The sequence below is a fragment of the Oratosquilla oratoria genome, chromosome 24 (assembly GCF_046742065.1).
Source record: "Oratosquilla oratoria isolate Oo_2021 chromosome 24, ASM4674206v1, whole genome shotgun sequence".
Classification (NCBI taxonomy): domain Eukaryota; kingdom Metazoa; phylum Arthropoda; class Malacostraca; order Stomatopoda; family Squillidae; genus Oratosquilla; species Oratosquilla oratoria.
Genome location: NC_134800.1, coordinates 58,529,655 through 58,545,547, shown reverse-complemented (window position 1 = coordinate 58,545,547; position 15,893 = coordinate 58,529,655). Strand labels below are relative to the sequence as shown.

The window sequence follows — 15,893 nt, the reverse complement described above, 5'->3', positions numbered from 1 at the left end:
TGTAAGTGTAGTAATTTCAGAGCGATTAGCTTGTTAAATGTAGTTGGGAAGGCTTATGGGAGGATTAGGAGAGGAAACAATATAGATTTAATATATCTAGACTTTGCAATAGCTTTTGATACCGTCCCACATGATAGACTACTTACTAAATTAGCTTTGCACGGAATAAGTGGTAGCCTATTAAGTTGGACTAGTAATTGGTTGAATGATCGAAAACAGAGTTGTTTTAAATGGAAAAACTTCTACATGGAAAAATGTTACAAGTGGAGTTCCTCAGGGTTCTGTTCTTGGGCCACTTCCATTCATAGTATATATAAATGATATAGACCATGGACTAAAATCTACCGTTTCCAAATTTGCCGATGATACAAAACTGTGCAGAATGGCAAATGATCACTTACACCAATTAGATATTCAAGAAGATTTAGATAAATTACAGCAATGGTCTAAAAAATGGCAAATGAAATTTAACACAAGTAAATGCAAGGTAATGCACATAGGTAAAAATAACTAAGTACGATTACAAGTTATTTGGAAATTCGTTAACAAAGGTGGATAGTGAAAAAGATCTCAGCGTAATTATCAGTAACAATCTCAAATCAACCAAGCAGTGTATTTCAGCCTCTGAGAAAGCAAATAAGATTCTAGGACTGATTGCACGATCTTTTGATTTCAAAAGTCCATCACTCATTAACAAGCTATATAAATCGTTAGTTCGTCCACATTTGGAATATGCTGTTTCCATATGGTCACCAAATCTCATTAAAGACATTGACAGACTGGAAAAAGTACAATGGCGAGCCACAAAACTGATTCCAAATATCAAAAATAAATCATATGAAAATCAACTAAAACATATGAATCTGTTTTCCCTAAAAAAAGCATAGACTCAGAGGTGACTTGATACAGGTCTTTAAAATTCTAAAGGGAATTGACAACACCAAAAGTGACAAAATTTTCACACTGTATGAGAATCAGACAAGAAACAATAGTCTCAAACTGTCCAGAAATAGATTCAATTTGGAAGCAGGTAGAAACAACTTTGCCAACTGTGTAGTTAATGAATGGAATAAACTTCCTGCACAGGTAGTGTAATGTAGTTCAGTTCGAAGCTTTAAGAATCATTTAGATAAACACCTAAGCAAGATGCTGTAATGATTATAATTTATTCTATATTATTTGTTTTTGTTTTGTCATCATTTGTCTGTTTGATTTTCATTTATTATATACGGGATAGGAGGAAAGCTTCTAGGAGCTGTCAAGAGTTTTTATGAGAGTAGTAGAGCTTGTGTCAGGATTAGAAATGGAGAGAGTGAGTGGTTCGAGGTAAAGGTGGGACTTCGTCAAGGATGCGTTATGTCGCCCTGGCTGTTCAACTTATACATGGATGGGGTAGTGGGTCAGGGATTGGAGATGGTTAAAGAAAATGGAGAAAAGTGGGAGGTGAGCCAGCTGTTGTTTGCGGACGACACTGCGCTTGTGGCAGGATCGGAGGAGGGATTGAGGAAGTTGGTGACAGAGTTTGGGAGAGTATGTGATAGAAGAAAGCTGAAGATAAATGTGGGTAAAAGTAAGGTGATGAGATGTACAAGGGGTGAAAGTGGCAGTAGTCTGGAAGTGAGCATTAAGGGAGAGCGACTGGAGGAAGTGGATAGTTTTAGATACTTGGGTGCAAATGTGGCAGGAAAAGGTGGAGGTAGAATGTAGATTGAGAGAAGCAAGTAAATGCCTTGGTGGATTAAAAAGTGTAATGAGGAATAGACATTTCGGAATGGATGCTAAGAGGAAACTGTATGAAGGAGTGATTGTGCCAACAGCACTGTATGGGGCAGAAACATGGAACATAAGAGAGGAAGAGAGAAGGAGTTTGAATGTGTTTGAGATGAGGTGTCTGAGAAGTATGATGGGGGTTACTAGGCTGGATAGAGTGAGAAATGAGGAGGTGAGGAGGAGAACAGGGGTGGAAAGGGAGTTGGGAGATAGGGTTGATGAAAGAGTATTAGGATGGTTTGGACACATGGAAAGAATGAGTGAAGAAAGACTAGTAAAAGAGGTATGGAAGGCAGATGTGGAGGGAGTGAACATGAAGGGACGTCCTAGGATGAGGTGGATGGATGGGGTGAAGGGGGCTTTGGGGAAGAGGGGAATGTCTGTTGAGGAAGGACAGGAGAGGACAGAAGATAGGGGTGAATGGAGAATGGTTGTATATTATATGGATGATGTTGTGATGCATGAGGTGGAATGGGCAGGGGGATGGGGGGTGAGGTAGTATGTGTGAGCAAATTTTGACGCAGCTCGAAGGGATTTCTCCCCGTCTTCTCCTTTTCTGCATGGGGATACGGAGAGGGGGGGTCGCCGATTTAATGAAGCGGCCTTGCTGTGGATGTGCTGTGTCTTGTGACACTGCTTCTGACCCAGGGCAGTGGACAAGGTGCAGGGATGACCCGTCATCCAGGAGGTGCTAAGATGAGAGGGAGGGTGGAGGGGTGTGGAGTGTATTCAGGGATGGAATGGGTGGGAATGATTTTATGCCTCTTCCTTTTTGGCTACCTCCCTTGTAAGGGGGAAAAAGCCTTGGTATATGTATGTATGTATATGTTAATTTATTATTATTTAACTATACCTATGCATTTATTTATTTATTTTATTTGTTATTTACATTATTATAGTTTTTATTTTTTAATTTATTATCATTATGATTTTTTTTTTTTCGCATCCAACCTAGATATGGACCAAAACATCTCCTGTCGGCATGCTCCGCCTTTGCCTTTGTAATTGGCGAGGAACAGTGGATTTAGGACAGGTAGAGATTGTGTAGATCAGATTTTTGTTGTAAGACAGATATGTGAGAAAGCTATAGGAAAATGTAAGGATGTTTTTTGGGCTTTTATGGATCTGGAAAAGGCTTATGACAGGGTAGAGAGGAAGGCACTGTGGGAGGTTTTGCAGATCTAAAGGATAGGAGGAAAGCTTCTAGGAGCTGTCAAGAGTTTTTACGAGAATGGTAGAGCATGTGTCAGGATTAGAAATGGAGAGAGTGAGTGGTTCAAGGTAAAGGTGGGACTTCGTCAGGGATGTGTTATGTTGCCCTGGCTGTTCAACTTATACATGGATGGGGTGGTGCGAGAGGTAAATGCAAGGATGATGGGTCAGGGATTGGAGATATTTAAAGAAAATGGAGAAAAGTGGGAGTGAGCCAGCTGTTGTTTGCAGACGACACTGATCTTGAAGCAGGATTAGAGGAGGGATTGAGGAAGTTGGTGACAGTTTGGGAGAGTGTGTGAAAGAAGAAAGTTGAATATAAATGTGGGTAAAGGTAAGGTGATGAGGTGTACAAGGGGTGGAAATGGCAGTAGACTGGAAGTGAGCATTAAGGGAGAGCGACTGGAGGAAGTGAATAGTTTTAGATACTTGGGTGCGAGTGTGGCAGGAAAGGGTAGAGTGGAGGTGGAAGTAGAATGTAGATTGAGAGAAGCAAGTAAATGTCTTGGTGGATTAAAAAAAGTGTAATGAGCAATAGACATTTGGGAATGGATGCTAAGAGGAGATTGCATGAAGGAGTGATTGTGCCAACAGCACTGTATGGGGCAGAAACATGGAACATAAGAGAGGAAGAGAGAAGGAGTTTGAATGTGTTTGAGATGAAGTATCTGAGAAGTATGATAGGCATTACTAGGCTGGATAGAGTGAGAAATGAGGAGGTGAGGAGGAGTACAGGGGTGGTAAGGGAGTTGGGAGATAGGGTGGATGAAAGAGTATTAGGATGGTTTGGACACATGGAAAGAATGAATGAAGAAAGACTAGTAATAGAGGTATGGAAGGCAGATGTGGAGGGAGTGAACATGAGGGGGCAACCTAGGATGAGATGGATGGATGGGGTGAAAGGGGCTTTGGGGAAGAGGGGAATGTCTGTTGAGGAAGGACAGAAGACAGGGGTGAATGAGAATGGTTGTATGTGGATGATATTGTGATGCATGAGGTGGAATGGATGGGAGGTGAGGTAGTATGTGTGAGAAAAAATTGACGCAGCCCGAAGGGATTTCTCCCCGTCTTCTCCTTTTCTGCATGAGGGGACGGAGAGGGGGGGGTCGCCAATTTAAGGGGGCCATCGCAATGAATTTCCGATTAATATTTTCAAAAATTGAAATATTAAAAAAAAAAATTCCCTGTCATCTAGTGGCCTTTGGCAAGCCAGTCCTGAAATATTTCAGCGAAATACCAAAAAATAAACGAGTTATGACTATTTTTCTGACCACCACCCCACTTCCCAGTACACCTTCGCTGCACATATGTTCGACTAACTTATTTCATCGCAATAAAAATGGCACAAACGCGATGTATTTTGTTATTCACTAATAAAGACTAGCTGGAAACTTGTCCTAAATATGGGGAAAACACTTCGCACTCGTGAGTAAACTGAGAGAATTATTGTGAGTAGGCGGAGAAAGCAAATTGTCGCTCCTTGGAGAACTTTTATTTACTTTTATTTGAAGCTATAATCATTTCAAGAATGCCTAAACATTTGAAGAAGAAACGTGCATTTCATGAAAGAGCTAAGAAACTGAATCAATTATTGAGAAAGAGTGTATTTCTGCCTCGGTTATTACTGGAGATGACTCATAGCAGTGCTGCGGTGCACCCGGACCCTACGCTGACTGCGTTATCGCCCTCCTCTGCCCCTCCACATCCTCTTTTCTCAAATGACGTCACCGCAAACGTCGAGCATGCGTGACGTACCATCACGTGCCTCTTCAACTGAAACGCTCTGAGAGCTTTTCGTCAGAAGAGCGACTGTCATTGATCATAACTTTGGAAGGACACATAATCTTCTTTCTCACTTGGTTGGAGTCAATCCCATCATTACAAAAGCACTTGAGGAACAAGACAAAGACACAGAACTGAAAGGGACACCAAGGACCAGAAAGAGGAAGAGAAAACTATCGTTCAGCTCCGATTTCCAGCCGGGAGCTTTCTAGTAAGCGAACCTGGCGACAATGAGGGAGGTGGTGCCTCCTGAAACCCTCACCTTCTGAGCTGCTAATACCTCGTAAAAGGGGGGACCAGGTACCACTACACTTTATAATAACATGTGAATGACATAGAATGCATGAAGATTGGCGCAGAGAAAAAAAAATCTAAATGAAAAACATAAAAAATGCAGGGAAATGTATTTTGAACTTCAAAGCTCAATATCTCAAAACTACACTTTTCTCTACATTTATGCTATCTCCTCCATAACTACTTGGCCGATTTTAATGGGGTTTAGATCATTTGAAAGCTGAATAAATTTGCATTTTTTTTTTCCTTGAGGCATTTTTCATTTTTTGTGATAGAAGTCCATATATTGTATTGTATATAAAAAAAAATGGAATAAAAAAAAAAATCTTTCTCCTAAACTAAGAGGAAATTCCAAAAACTGTACAATATTTATTTAGGTATTGCTATAGAGCATTTGTGGTATTTTTTTCAGCATGTTCAGTCAATGGATAAATGAGGAGATAGAATGTTTGTGATTTTTCAAAAAATATATATTTTTTAATTACTTAATTGTTTTTCAACCAAATAATATGAAAATTGGTGGTGAAGATCTCAGTATATGTATATATAACATATTAAAATTTTTCGAAATTCCAATCATAATTGACGAAGTTCGTTCTCGAGAGCGACATCCCCCTTAATGAAGCAGCCTTGCTGTGGATGTGCTGTCTTGCGACACTGCCTCTGACCCAGGGCAGTGGACAAGATGCAGGGATGACCCGTCATCCAGGAGGTGCCAAGATAAGAGGGAGGGTAGAGGGTCAAGGGGAGTGGAGTGTATTTAGGGATGGAATGGGTGGGAATGGTTTTTATGCCTTTTTCTTTTTGGCTATCTCTCTTGTAAGGGGGAAAAAGCCTTTTGGTGTATATATGTACAAATAAGTACAAAGAATGAGTGTTTTTGGTGTTTCTGTAACCTACAAATAATAATGTGTTTGTTCAAGTTCAGAGTAACAAAATCCCAAAATAGACAAGATTTTCCCAGTGTCCAGGAACCTAAACCCCCCCCCCCCCCCATTACCATTATTTCCTATGGGAAAAATATGGTTAACTAATGCGATTTTGATTAACACGACATCTCCTGGAATGTAACCCTCACGTTAATCGAGAGTTTACTGTATATATATATATATATATATATATATATATATTGCTGATAACCACAAAGTTAACTGGAAAAAAACTAAAATTCCCAAGAGCTTTCATGATATTTCACCTCTGAAGATGTGAATAATCATGAAAGCGCTTGGAAATTTTAATTTCTTTTAACGGTTTCCTTTGTGGTTATCAGCAATTTATTGGATCACATGATTTTGTGATATTTTTGCATATATATATATATATATATATATATATATATATATATATATATATAAATATTCATACATATACATATGTACACCAAAGGTCCTCTACCCCTCATAAACAGTTGACCAAATCATAGCTTACACCAACTACATACATAATAAATATCCATTTATTACTACTCCCATCTCAACACCTTGTGGATGAAGAGTCATCACTGTCTCCCAACACACCACTCAGGTTAAGGGCAATGCAGTTAAGAAATTAAATTTTGAAAAAGTTACTTATGGGAACTAGCACATAACATATAAAAAAAAATTCTGGTGACTCATTTGCATGAGACCTAATACAAATCTTGTACAAGTACCTCACTCATATTGAAGTGCAGAATTGTCTTCAAGTAGGTGGGGAGCTCAGTCAGAAGCATGTAGAACCCCCAATTATGACCAAAATGAGACACAACAATGGCCCAGAATGGCATTGAGGTCAGTATGTGGTACCAAGGAATGGGTAGTGCCTGAGGAGATAATGATTCTATCAGTACGCTATTCTTATTTACATGAAGAGTTTATGTCTCCAATTAGATATACAGGAATGATAATTGTTTTTAGCAACAGAACCTTACCTTTGAGTTTGATGCCTTGAGAGAAAGGCTTGTTTCAATGTATGTCCTTTCCTCATTAGATATCCATGGATGTGATGAGGGTTTGTCATATACCTGTTAGGAACAGATCCACTATGACTGAGGGTTTTATACTGTCAAATCATGTGCTCCGAAAATAGGTGATCCTACCTCCTACTACTTGCCTTTCCTGCCTACCTTTCCTTGTTTCTTGCCTCCCCACACTCACTTTCTCTATATATATCTCTCTCTTGTCTTCACTCTCCAACATGGCAATTGACTACCTAGGATCCTTTTCAAGACCACCTTAGGTCTACAAATCACAGTACAATTGTTTCTCAACTTGAGGTGTTTACAATCAATCTGTTACCCCAGATCTCTCTTGAAGGATACCCGTGACTCCCAGGTAACTGACAACAGCTACTGAATTGCCCCAAGGCACTCAGAGAAGAAATATTGTGTTGTTGTCTAGGTATGGTAAGCGTAGTGTTGGATAATTTGTTCTTTGACTTTTAGGCAATGGTTGCGCCTGAAGCAATTTATTTCTGTAGCCAGCCCCATCCTGTGTTGGTGTTGTTTTAAAGCTGAGTGGTGACCTGAATGTAGTTGTGCTAATGTGGTTCTTGTTTCTCTTAGGAGCAACTTTTCTGTAGGTTTGGAGGAGTTTGATGGAGTAAAAAGTTTGGAGGTCAGTCTTGGTGTCTGTTATGTGATCTGAGTTTGAATGTGTTTTGCATGGATGTGCTCTGTGGTGCAGGTGATAGGCTATTATGCTGCAGGTGTACTTTTTTGTTGAATTCAGTTGGTAGTGTTTATGTGATGTAATGAGATAGAAGTGTGGTTGAGGGCTCTTACAAACAAATAAACAAGAGATAATGTAAGTTTAAACAACAGTATTTTACAAGTCATCATGTAAAAGAATATACCAAACCATATAGATGATGCTGTGATGCATGAGGGGGAGTGGGTGGGGGATGGGGGGTGAGGAAATATGTACGAGAAAACAATTGACGCAGCCCGAAAGGATTTCTCCCCATCTTCTCCTTTTCTGCATGGGGGGACGGAGAGGGAGGGTCGCTGAATTTATGAAGCAGCCTTGCTGTGGATGTGCTGTGTCTTGCGACACTGCTTCTGACCCAGGGCAGTGGACAGGATGCAGGGATGACTCATCATCCAGGTGCCAAGATAAGAGGGAGGGTGGAGGGGAGTGGAATATATAGGAAATGGAATGGGTGGGAGTGGTTTCTATGCCTTTTTCTTTTTGGCTACCCCCCATGTAGGAGGAAAAAGCCTTTGGTATATGTATGTATGTATATTCTACTTACAAAAATCACCCAAAAGATGAACCAGATTATACCAAGTGTTCCAAAGACATAGAAGACTGCAGGCCAGCCTCCAAGCCATGATGAGTCACATAGATAGCCAGAAATTGGCATTGCTACTATTGTGCCAAACTGTGATCCTGCAAACCAAAATATGTCCACTGCTAAAACTTAACTATAATGTTTGCACCATCATCCATAATGCAAGGAAATGTTTACTATGCAATTAGTGAACTCACTGTGACAAAAAATAAACTGAAATATCATGTAAGACCTTATAATAATATAATGTACCTGCAAACACGAGTGCTATTGTCTGACTGCGTTCCAGGGGAGGGATCCACTTTGCCAGCATTGCATTCATTGCTGGATAAGTTACACCCTGTCAACATAACCACAATTTCAAAACAGACAACATAAAATAAAGAAAAGACATCAACTCAAGCTGCTATTTCAAAATCCAAGTTCTCATGCCCCATCAAATGAAAACATGTATAGAGACATAATAAATCTATATGTATAACCAAATCTACTATAGATAAACACAAGTTGAATTTTGTTGAATATCTGTAATTATATGTGTAAATTATAGTCTATCTTTAATTGACACAAATACAAAATTTTTTAAAAATACAAAATCTTAAACAATGTTACAATAGAGTTTTATCATACCTCCCCTAAGCCCTCTAAGACTCGGAGTACAATGAAGAGTGTAGTGGAATATTGGGCTGTGACAGGAGTGAGAAGTGTAAACACTGACGTCAAAAGCACACCAATGCCGTAGATGAACTTCCCACCAACAATCTCCCCTAATCGACCTCCAATCAGGTTGGTGACTATGTAGCCCCAGAAAAATGAGGATAATATCATACCCTGTGTGGGCTCATCCCATATAAACTCTCCATCCTGCAAATGATTAGGAATTTTGTACTTGAAATACCATTACCCTAAGAATTCTTATACTCTGCTGAATAAAGTATCAAGCAACAGCTATAGTTACCTTGACCTCTGTATGAAATTTATTTAATTTTATTTATTCATTTTATTTTATTTATTTATTTATTTTTTATTATTACTCGCTAGCGGTTAACAGCCATAGAAAGTCAGTCAATTGCAACAGCCCAGAAGACTTTCTGAAGTGAACACAACCCTTCATGAAAACAAGTTTACCTCACTGAAACTGGCAGTAGAAACAAAAATTAAAGCACAATTTCATGATAACAGATTGAATATAGGGCTTGAACTCAACAAAATACACAAAAAAGAGTATGTAAATATATATATATATATATATATATATATATATATATATACATTTTCTTATGTGCTATTACTGGGCTATATCTTTAATGAAATTTTAGAGCCTGAGTTCAAAGTCCAAAACAGCTACGGAGGATACTGCCTCTGAATGTAAGGAAATTAATTGTTAAAATAACCCTTTGTTTATTCAAAACATTATAATAAAAAAATGACCTAGCTAAACCAAAGTTATACAACTGACACCATGATATGAAAAAGTATTTTTGTCTCTACCTTTGGAGGCAATGTGGTATTGGTGGGTTCTGGTGCGGGACAAGTGTCAGAGAATGAACTGTTGTCCTTGGGAATGGCAGTGTTGTTGACCATAGCCACAATAGCTACAGACAGGTTCACCCTCATGGCATAAACATTGCAAAATCCCAAGAAACCAAGAATTGCCAACACACGCCGCTTCCCAAAGAAACCTATAAAATGAGAAGCAAGGTAACACAAGAACAAAAAATTATTTGTAGATTTTTATTTAAAAATAAAAACTGCAGGCACTTCATATAAATACAAAGCTATAGCAATAATAAAGGAAATCTATAACAGATAAATTGGCCAGTTTTTCAGAATTCATCACAATGGAATACTTTCTATCAATCAATGCAATGTTCTGGGTCTCTTACAGGAAACCCCCACATCTCCCAGGATATCAACTACAGCTACTAGATTAGCCTGTAAATCACTCAGTAAAGAGATTTTCTGGAGGTGTTTTGAGTGAATATGTGAAGATATGTAGTATAATACACTGTACTTAGTGAGTATATTTGATGACAATATACATGAAAGGACAATAGCAACACAGAATAGGCCCAGCCAATAAAACATATTGCCCCCAAATGCAACCATCACACAGAAAACACCAAACATATAATCTTTCCCTACCCAATCCTACCCATACTTTCACAACTTAATATTTCTTCCTTGGGTGACTTTCAAGCCAATCTGGAGACTTGCAAGTTACCTGGGGACCACAGATTTCCTGCAAGAGAAACCCAAAGCAACATGTTGAGGGATACAAAAGAGAACTATGCTTATAGGTCCCATTCTTTTTTCCTTTTATTATACCTAAACATAAAATCATTTACGATTTTAGTGTGGGTTATATCTAGGCTACAGCTTCTCAATCATTTTTGAACCCTGACATCCTCCAAGTCAATTTAACCACTTCAGTACAACTCAGGTTACTGCAGGCAGTATCAGCTGCCATGTGTATGATTCATCACACTACTTGCATAATAAAATATAAAGTCACTGCTGTATTACTCATTCTCTTTTATTCTGAGTAATAATAAACACACTCAAACCAGTTCACAGAATCTGGGGGCATCCTCATGTACTCACTCGTGGCTCATGACACCTACATAGGCGTCATCATGCCGAAGTGGTTAAGTTTTCGTGTAACCCCCATTTTTCTAACCTCATCCTGTAGTCCTTGAATATTTATCATGCCTCCCTGCCCCTGGCCCCTATAAAGGGCCATATGGCCCATATTGAGAAACCTTGATCTAAGTTATTCCTACTGATGCATCTTGTCTTGACACGCCACTCCCACATCCCTGCCTAAGACTCACTTATTAGAACTGGTCCAAGATTGAGTTCATTGCCTCTCCTCATGAGGTTGGGCTATGTGGGATTGGAGGCTCATCTGAGATGTCCAGAAATTTGTCTAGCCTCCTCTTGAAAACCTCTGTGCTGACTCCCCTTAAGTTCCTTGTCTCTCTTGAGAGACAGTTGAGTCTGGGGCCAGTACAGGTGAAGCTTTCTGCCTGGATTATCTTCAGTCACTGGGAGCAGCAGCTTATGGGCCTTCTTGCATAGATCCTACCAAACCTAGGGTGGTGTTGCCCTTTGATACCAGCTCCTCCATTTTGTGATGCGTTTGGTGTTATGACCTCCGGGACTTTCCAGAATTAAATCACTATATAGTGCTCTCTGCATCTCTGCAGTGAATAGAGCTAGACGATTTTCAGCCTTTCCCTGTAATTCAGGGAGTCCCCAACTAACCTCCTCATGAATACACTCTGAACCTGTTCTAGTTTTTGTATCTCTTTGACTTTGTGTGGGGACCATAGTTGATATACAGGTAGTCGTCGACTTACGACCGAGTTCGGTTCCGACAGACAGGTCGTAAGTCGATCTGGACGCAAGTCGGTCTATATATATATACAGTATATATTACCCTTTATATAATATATATATATTGTATATTTAGCATACTGAAATAATCTTAGCATCTTTGAACTATGTTGTATAGTATTTTTAACCTTTTTATAATTTCATCTGATTTTCTTTGGGAAACATAGCCTAGGCCTAAGCATATTGAATAAAATCCTATCATCTTTGACCTATGATATTTAATACAATATTTGTTAACCTTTGTATTATTTTACCATCAGACTTTCTTTAGGAAACGTATGCATACTGAATAAAATCTTATTATCTTTGAGCTACGTTGTTTAATATTCATTAACTTTTTATCATTTTCATTAGGAAACGTAGCCTAGGCCTACGCATACTAAATAAAGTCCTGTCATCTTTGACCTACAAATCCTTTTTTTTGTTGGTTACATTAGAATCATTGTAAAGCAAAATTAGGAAAAAAATATTTCGAAACACATTCTTTTCGTTTACGTACTGTACCGAAAATATTGTTATCGACAACAGACTAGGCATAAACAAAGTTTACTGTTACATTTTATTAATCGCAAAACATAAAAATACAAAATGCTGTGCCGAACATTTTGTCATCGACAACAGACTAGGCATAAAAAAATACTGTTACATTTTATTAATTGCAAAACATAAAAATACAAAATGTAAGGCAAAATTAGGATTTTTTTTATTTCAACAAAACACATTCTTTTCGTTTAAGTACTGTACCGAACATATTGTTATCGACAACAAACTAGCCTAGGCATAAAAAGTTTGTTATATTTTATTAATTGCAAAACATACAAAAATACAAAATGCAATGCAAAATTAGGAAACATTTTACTTCAAACAAACAAAATGAAAGAATATTTAGCTGGCTGGGATGCTGACGCTGCCGGCAGCCTGCGAAAACTATCGTACTCGCGTCTCGCAGCGTGCGGAGTAATGTACTGCACTGCCAGGCATAACATTGCAATTCTATTACTCTATTAAATGTTAGATATTATTGCACCATCTCGTGGTCATAAAGTCGATCAGTCGTAAGTCGCATAGGTCGTAAGTCGACGACTACCTGTACATGCTCCAGGTTTGACAATACCAGGGTCTTCCATAGAGGTAGCAAGTACTCAGGCTTTCTGGTCTTAACCCCTTCCATACGGTGACGCCTACGTAGGCGTCATGAGGAGCAAGTGGGTGTGCAAGGATGCCAATGTCGGCCTCTTGATTATATTTATTGTAGTTGTACCTGCGTGACCCCCCATACTCTGTAAACTGGCTTCATCATATTTTCTATGGTTATCAAAATTCATGGGTGAAAGAAAGAACGACCAATACAGCGGTGACTTTATTTTCTATAATGCGAGTATTATGATGCAACATCGCACGTCTGGCAGCTAATGCTGCCCGCAAGATTTTGGCCCGGAGTGAAGGGGTTAAAGGGCCAAAAGATCCACTCATTTTATGAGCAGCACTAGTGGTGTAGGTTACTCATGTTCTTTGAAGCCACAGTAGTCACCCATCCATAGCCCCAGGTCTCTCAGTGTTTCCTTTGTTTTTATTTCCTCTGCACCCATGGTGTACCAGTGCTCTTTAAGATTTTCATTTGGCCCATATCATATTAGTTCAATTTTCTTGTTGCTGACCATCATGTTGTTTTCACTTGACCACTTGTATACTGCCTCTAGATGTAATCTTTTAGAATCCTCTCTGGCTGTAACTTCTTGAGAGAGCCTGTTATCACCTGCAAATGACTTAATGAGGACACTTTGGAAGTTCTTACCTTCTGGTCCATGTTGCTTATCATCTTATGTTCTTACGTAGTTGGAGTTTCTTGGCCATATACCGCCGCTTACACGGCGCTCATTACAGCCGCCCTCATACAAACTAACACTTGTATTCTTGCTTCATAGTCATATCATCCAGATCATAACACTCAGTAAACAAGTATGTCTTCAGTCTTTTCTTGAATATTTCAACATTTTCGGCCATCTTAAGATTCAAAGGTAATTTGTTATAGAGTCTTGGAGCGGTCTCACTAATTGCCGAACAAACTGAACAAAACCGATAAAAGCCGAACAAACCAACAAAACCCAAACAAGGACGGTTTTTCCTCAAATGCACACTTCTATATATATATATGGTTGCATTATTTGAACTATTTTCTTTAAAATGTGTGATTTCCATGTAATATGATCAAAGAAAAGTTACGTTTTTATCCAGCCCGTCCTCAATGATCATTGGTGGTATGGATCAAACTTCACTCTATTAAGTTTCTTACTATTGTGTTATTAGTGTAATAGATGCATATACAGTAGTTGAATTATTTCAACTCTTTTCTTTAAAATGTGTGATTTTCATATAATTTGACCAAAGAGAAGTTATGTTTTTAGCTTCTGCAAAGTTACCGACTGGTGGTTACAAATTTACCGCTAGCCTGCCATCTATGTTCTGCGAGTGCAGATCATCACTGAGCGTCAGGGTTGCCAGATTGGCGTTTTTAATGTCAAATTTTGCATTTGTGGCATATTTTTACTGTGTTTAGCAGGAAAATTTGTAGGGTGGCATTTTTGGAAATTTGGCATTTTGGGGGGGGGCATTTTTAAATACCTGGTCGTGATTAGAGATCATTGTTTTACTTGTATCAAGAATTAAATGATGATGTATATGGCTGGACCTATCGTAGCTGTGGTCGGTAATTTAGCAGAGGATAAGAACGTAACTTCTCTTTGATCATATTACATGGAAATCACACATTTTAAAGAAAATAGTTCAAATAATGCAACCATATATATATAGAAGTGTGCATTTGAGGAAAAACCGTCCTTGTTTGGGTTTTGTTGGTTTGTTCGGCTTTTATCGGTTTGTTTGGCAATTAGTGAGACCCGTCTTGGAGCACAATTTTCAAAGGCTCTAAATCCAATTTTCCAGATTATACCGTGGCTCATGTAATCTATGTGTAATCTATCTGTAAGGAAAAATGTATTTCTTGTAAATCTTCTGACATATGGTCTTCATTAATTAGTCCCCATGACCTTGTAATGACCCCTGTGTGTGACAATTTTACATCAAGGTCGCGGGATCAAATTGAAAAATACCACATGCCTGAAGGATATATTGTAAGAAAAATATTTTTCCATAGTGATGCATCAGACACTTCTGGAATAGCCTAAAAAATTATATAGCCTTGCTAAAATCATAGACAAGTTTAAAGCTAGGTATGACAAATGGAGAAAAAATAGTTGGGATCTTATGAGCAATTCCTTTCCTGTATAGTGTTACGTGTATGTGTATATAATAAGATACATAATAAAGATTCCTCATGATAACGATACTCAGCAATTCACTGTTAACAGTTACTATAATTATACTACCTGGATATCTTGGGAGCCCCAACAGATCTTGTGTTTCTTCTTCATGTTCCATTTTGTATGCCTCTAGGTCTAACTGAGAGCAAATGAACAACCAAAATTATCTGTTGTACAATTGACTGTCCTTGATCTAGCTGAAGACTTCTTACTTAGCCCCCTTATCAGCCATTGTTACGCAAATCGCCCTATTCATATTTCAACATCACCTCCCACCTCAATATCTATAACAAAGCTTTTTAGCTGTGGTACTTGTGGCTTGTTTATCATCAACAGCTGATCATGACAGACGGTGCCACGGCAATTTTCATATATTTATACCAGTCTCCTCTGCGGAAGCTGAAAAAGAATCTTGTATACTTTTTAATGCAGTAAATTTTTATTTTTTTTATTATTTGGTCATTTACATGTGTTTTCACAAAATAGTTGTCATTTGCTTTTACACTTACCTCAGCTTCTCTTTTAAAGTTACATCCTTTTCATTTATAGGCTGATAAAACAACGGAATTATATATTTTATCATAGAATGCATAAGGCTTGTTTAGAAAATAATAAATATATAGTTCAGATTTGTTTTATAGTATCAAAGCCTAGGCTAAGAAACAAGCATGTAGTATTTTCGCTTGATAATTTTAACTTTCAAGGAATTCTCACTTATCATGAAGTAAATGTTTCATCGGCAAAAACAAAAGTCTAATATCCGAATGGTAGTTGTATTTGTTAAACAATAGGACACTTAACAGTAGAAACAAGTGTAATCTAGCTATTTTAAGACGTAGCAATATA

The 15,893-nt window shown here is 38.3% G+C and overlaps 1 protein-coding gene across 4 annotated transcripts in view; it reads right to left on the bottom strand.

The window, feature by feature from the left end:
- Positions 1–15,415, bottom strand: part of LOC143038673 (putative inorganic phosphate cotransporter) — a 28,751-nt gene extending 13,336 nt beyond the window's left edge. Inside the window, exons 1-8 of one of the 4 annotated variants that reach the window (XM_076208203.1) lie at positions 15,114–15,415; positions 10,553–10,570; positions 9,820–10,010; positions 8,959–9,192; positions 8,581–8,668; positions 8,290–8,426; positions 6,968–7,060; positions 6,710–6,859 (exon numbers count right to left, since the gene is read on the bottom strand). In XM_076208203.1, the coding sequence (XP_076064318.1) occupies positions 6,710–6,859; positions 6,968–7,060; positions 8,290–8,426; positions 8,581–8,668; positions 8,959–9,192; positions 9,820–10,010; positions 10,553–10,570; positions 15,114–15,165 (963 nt within the window). In that variant the 5' untranslated portion in view covers positions 15,166–15,415. Of the gene's footprint in view, positions 1–6,709; positions 6,860–6,967; positions 7,061–8,289; positions 8,427–8,580; positions 8,669–8,958; positions 9,193–9,819; positions 10,011–10,552; positions 10,571–13,522; positions 13,863–15,113 lie in introns of those variants that run through there. The other 3 variants (XM_076208204.1, XM_076208205.1, XM_076208206.1) reach the window with 3 other exon arrangements.
- Between the last annotated feature and the right edge of the window lie 478 nt (positions 15,416–15,893).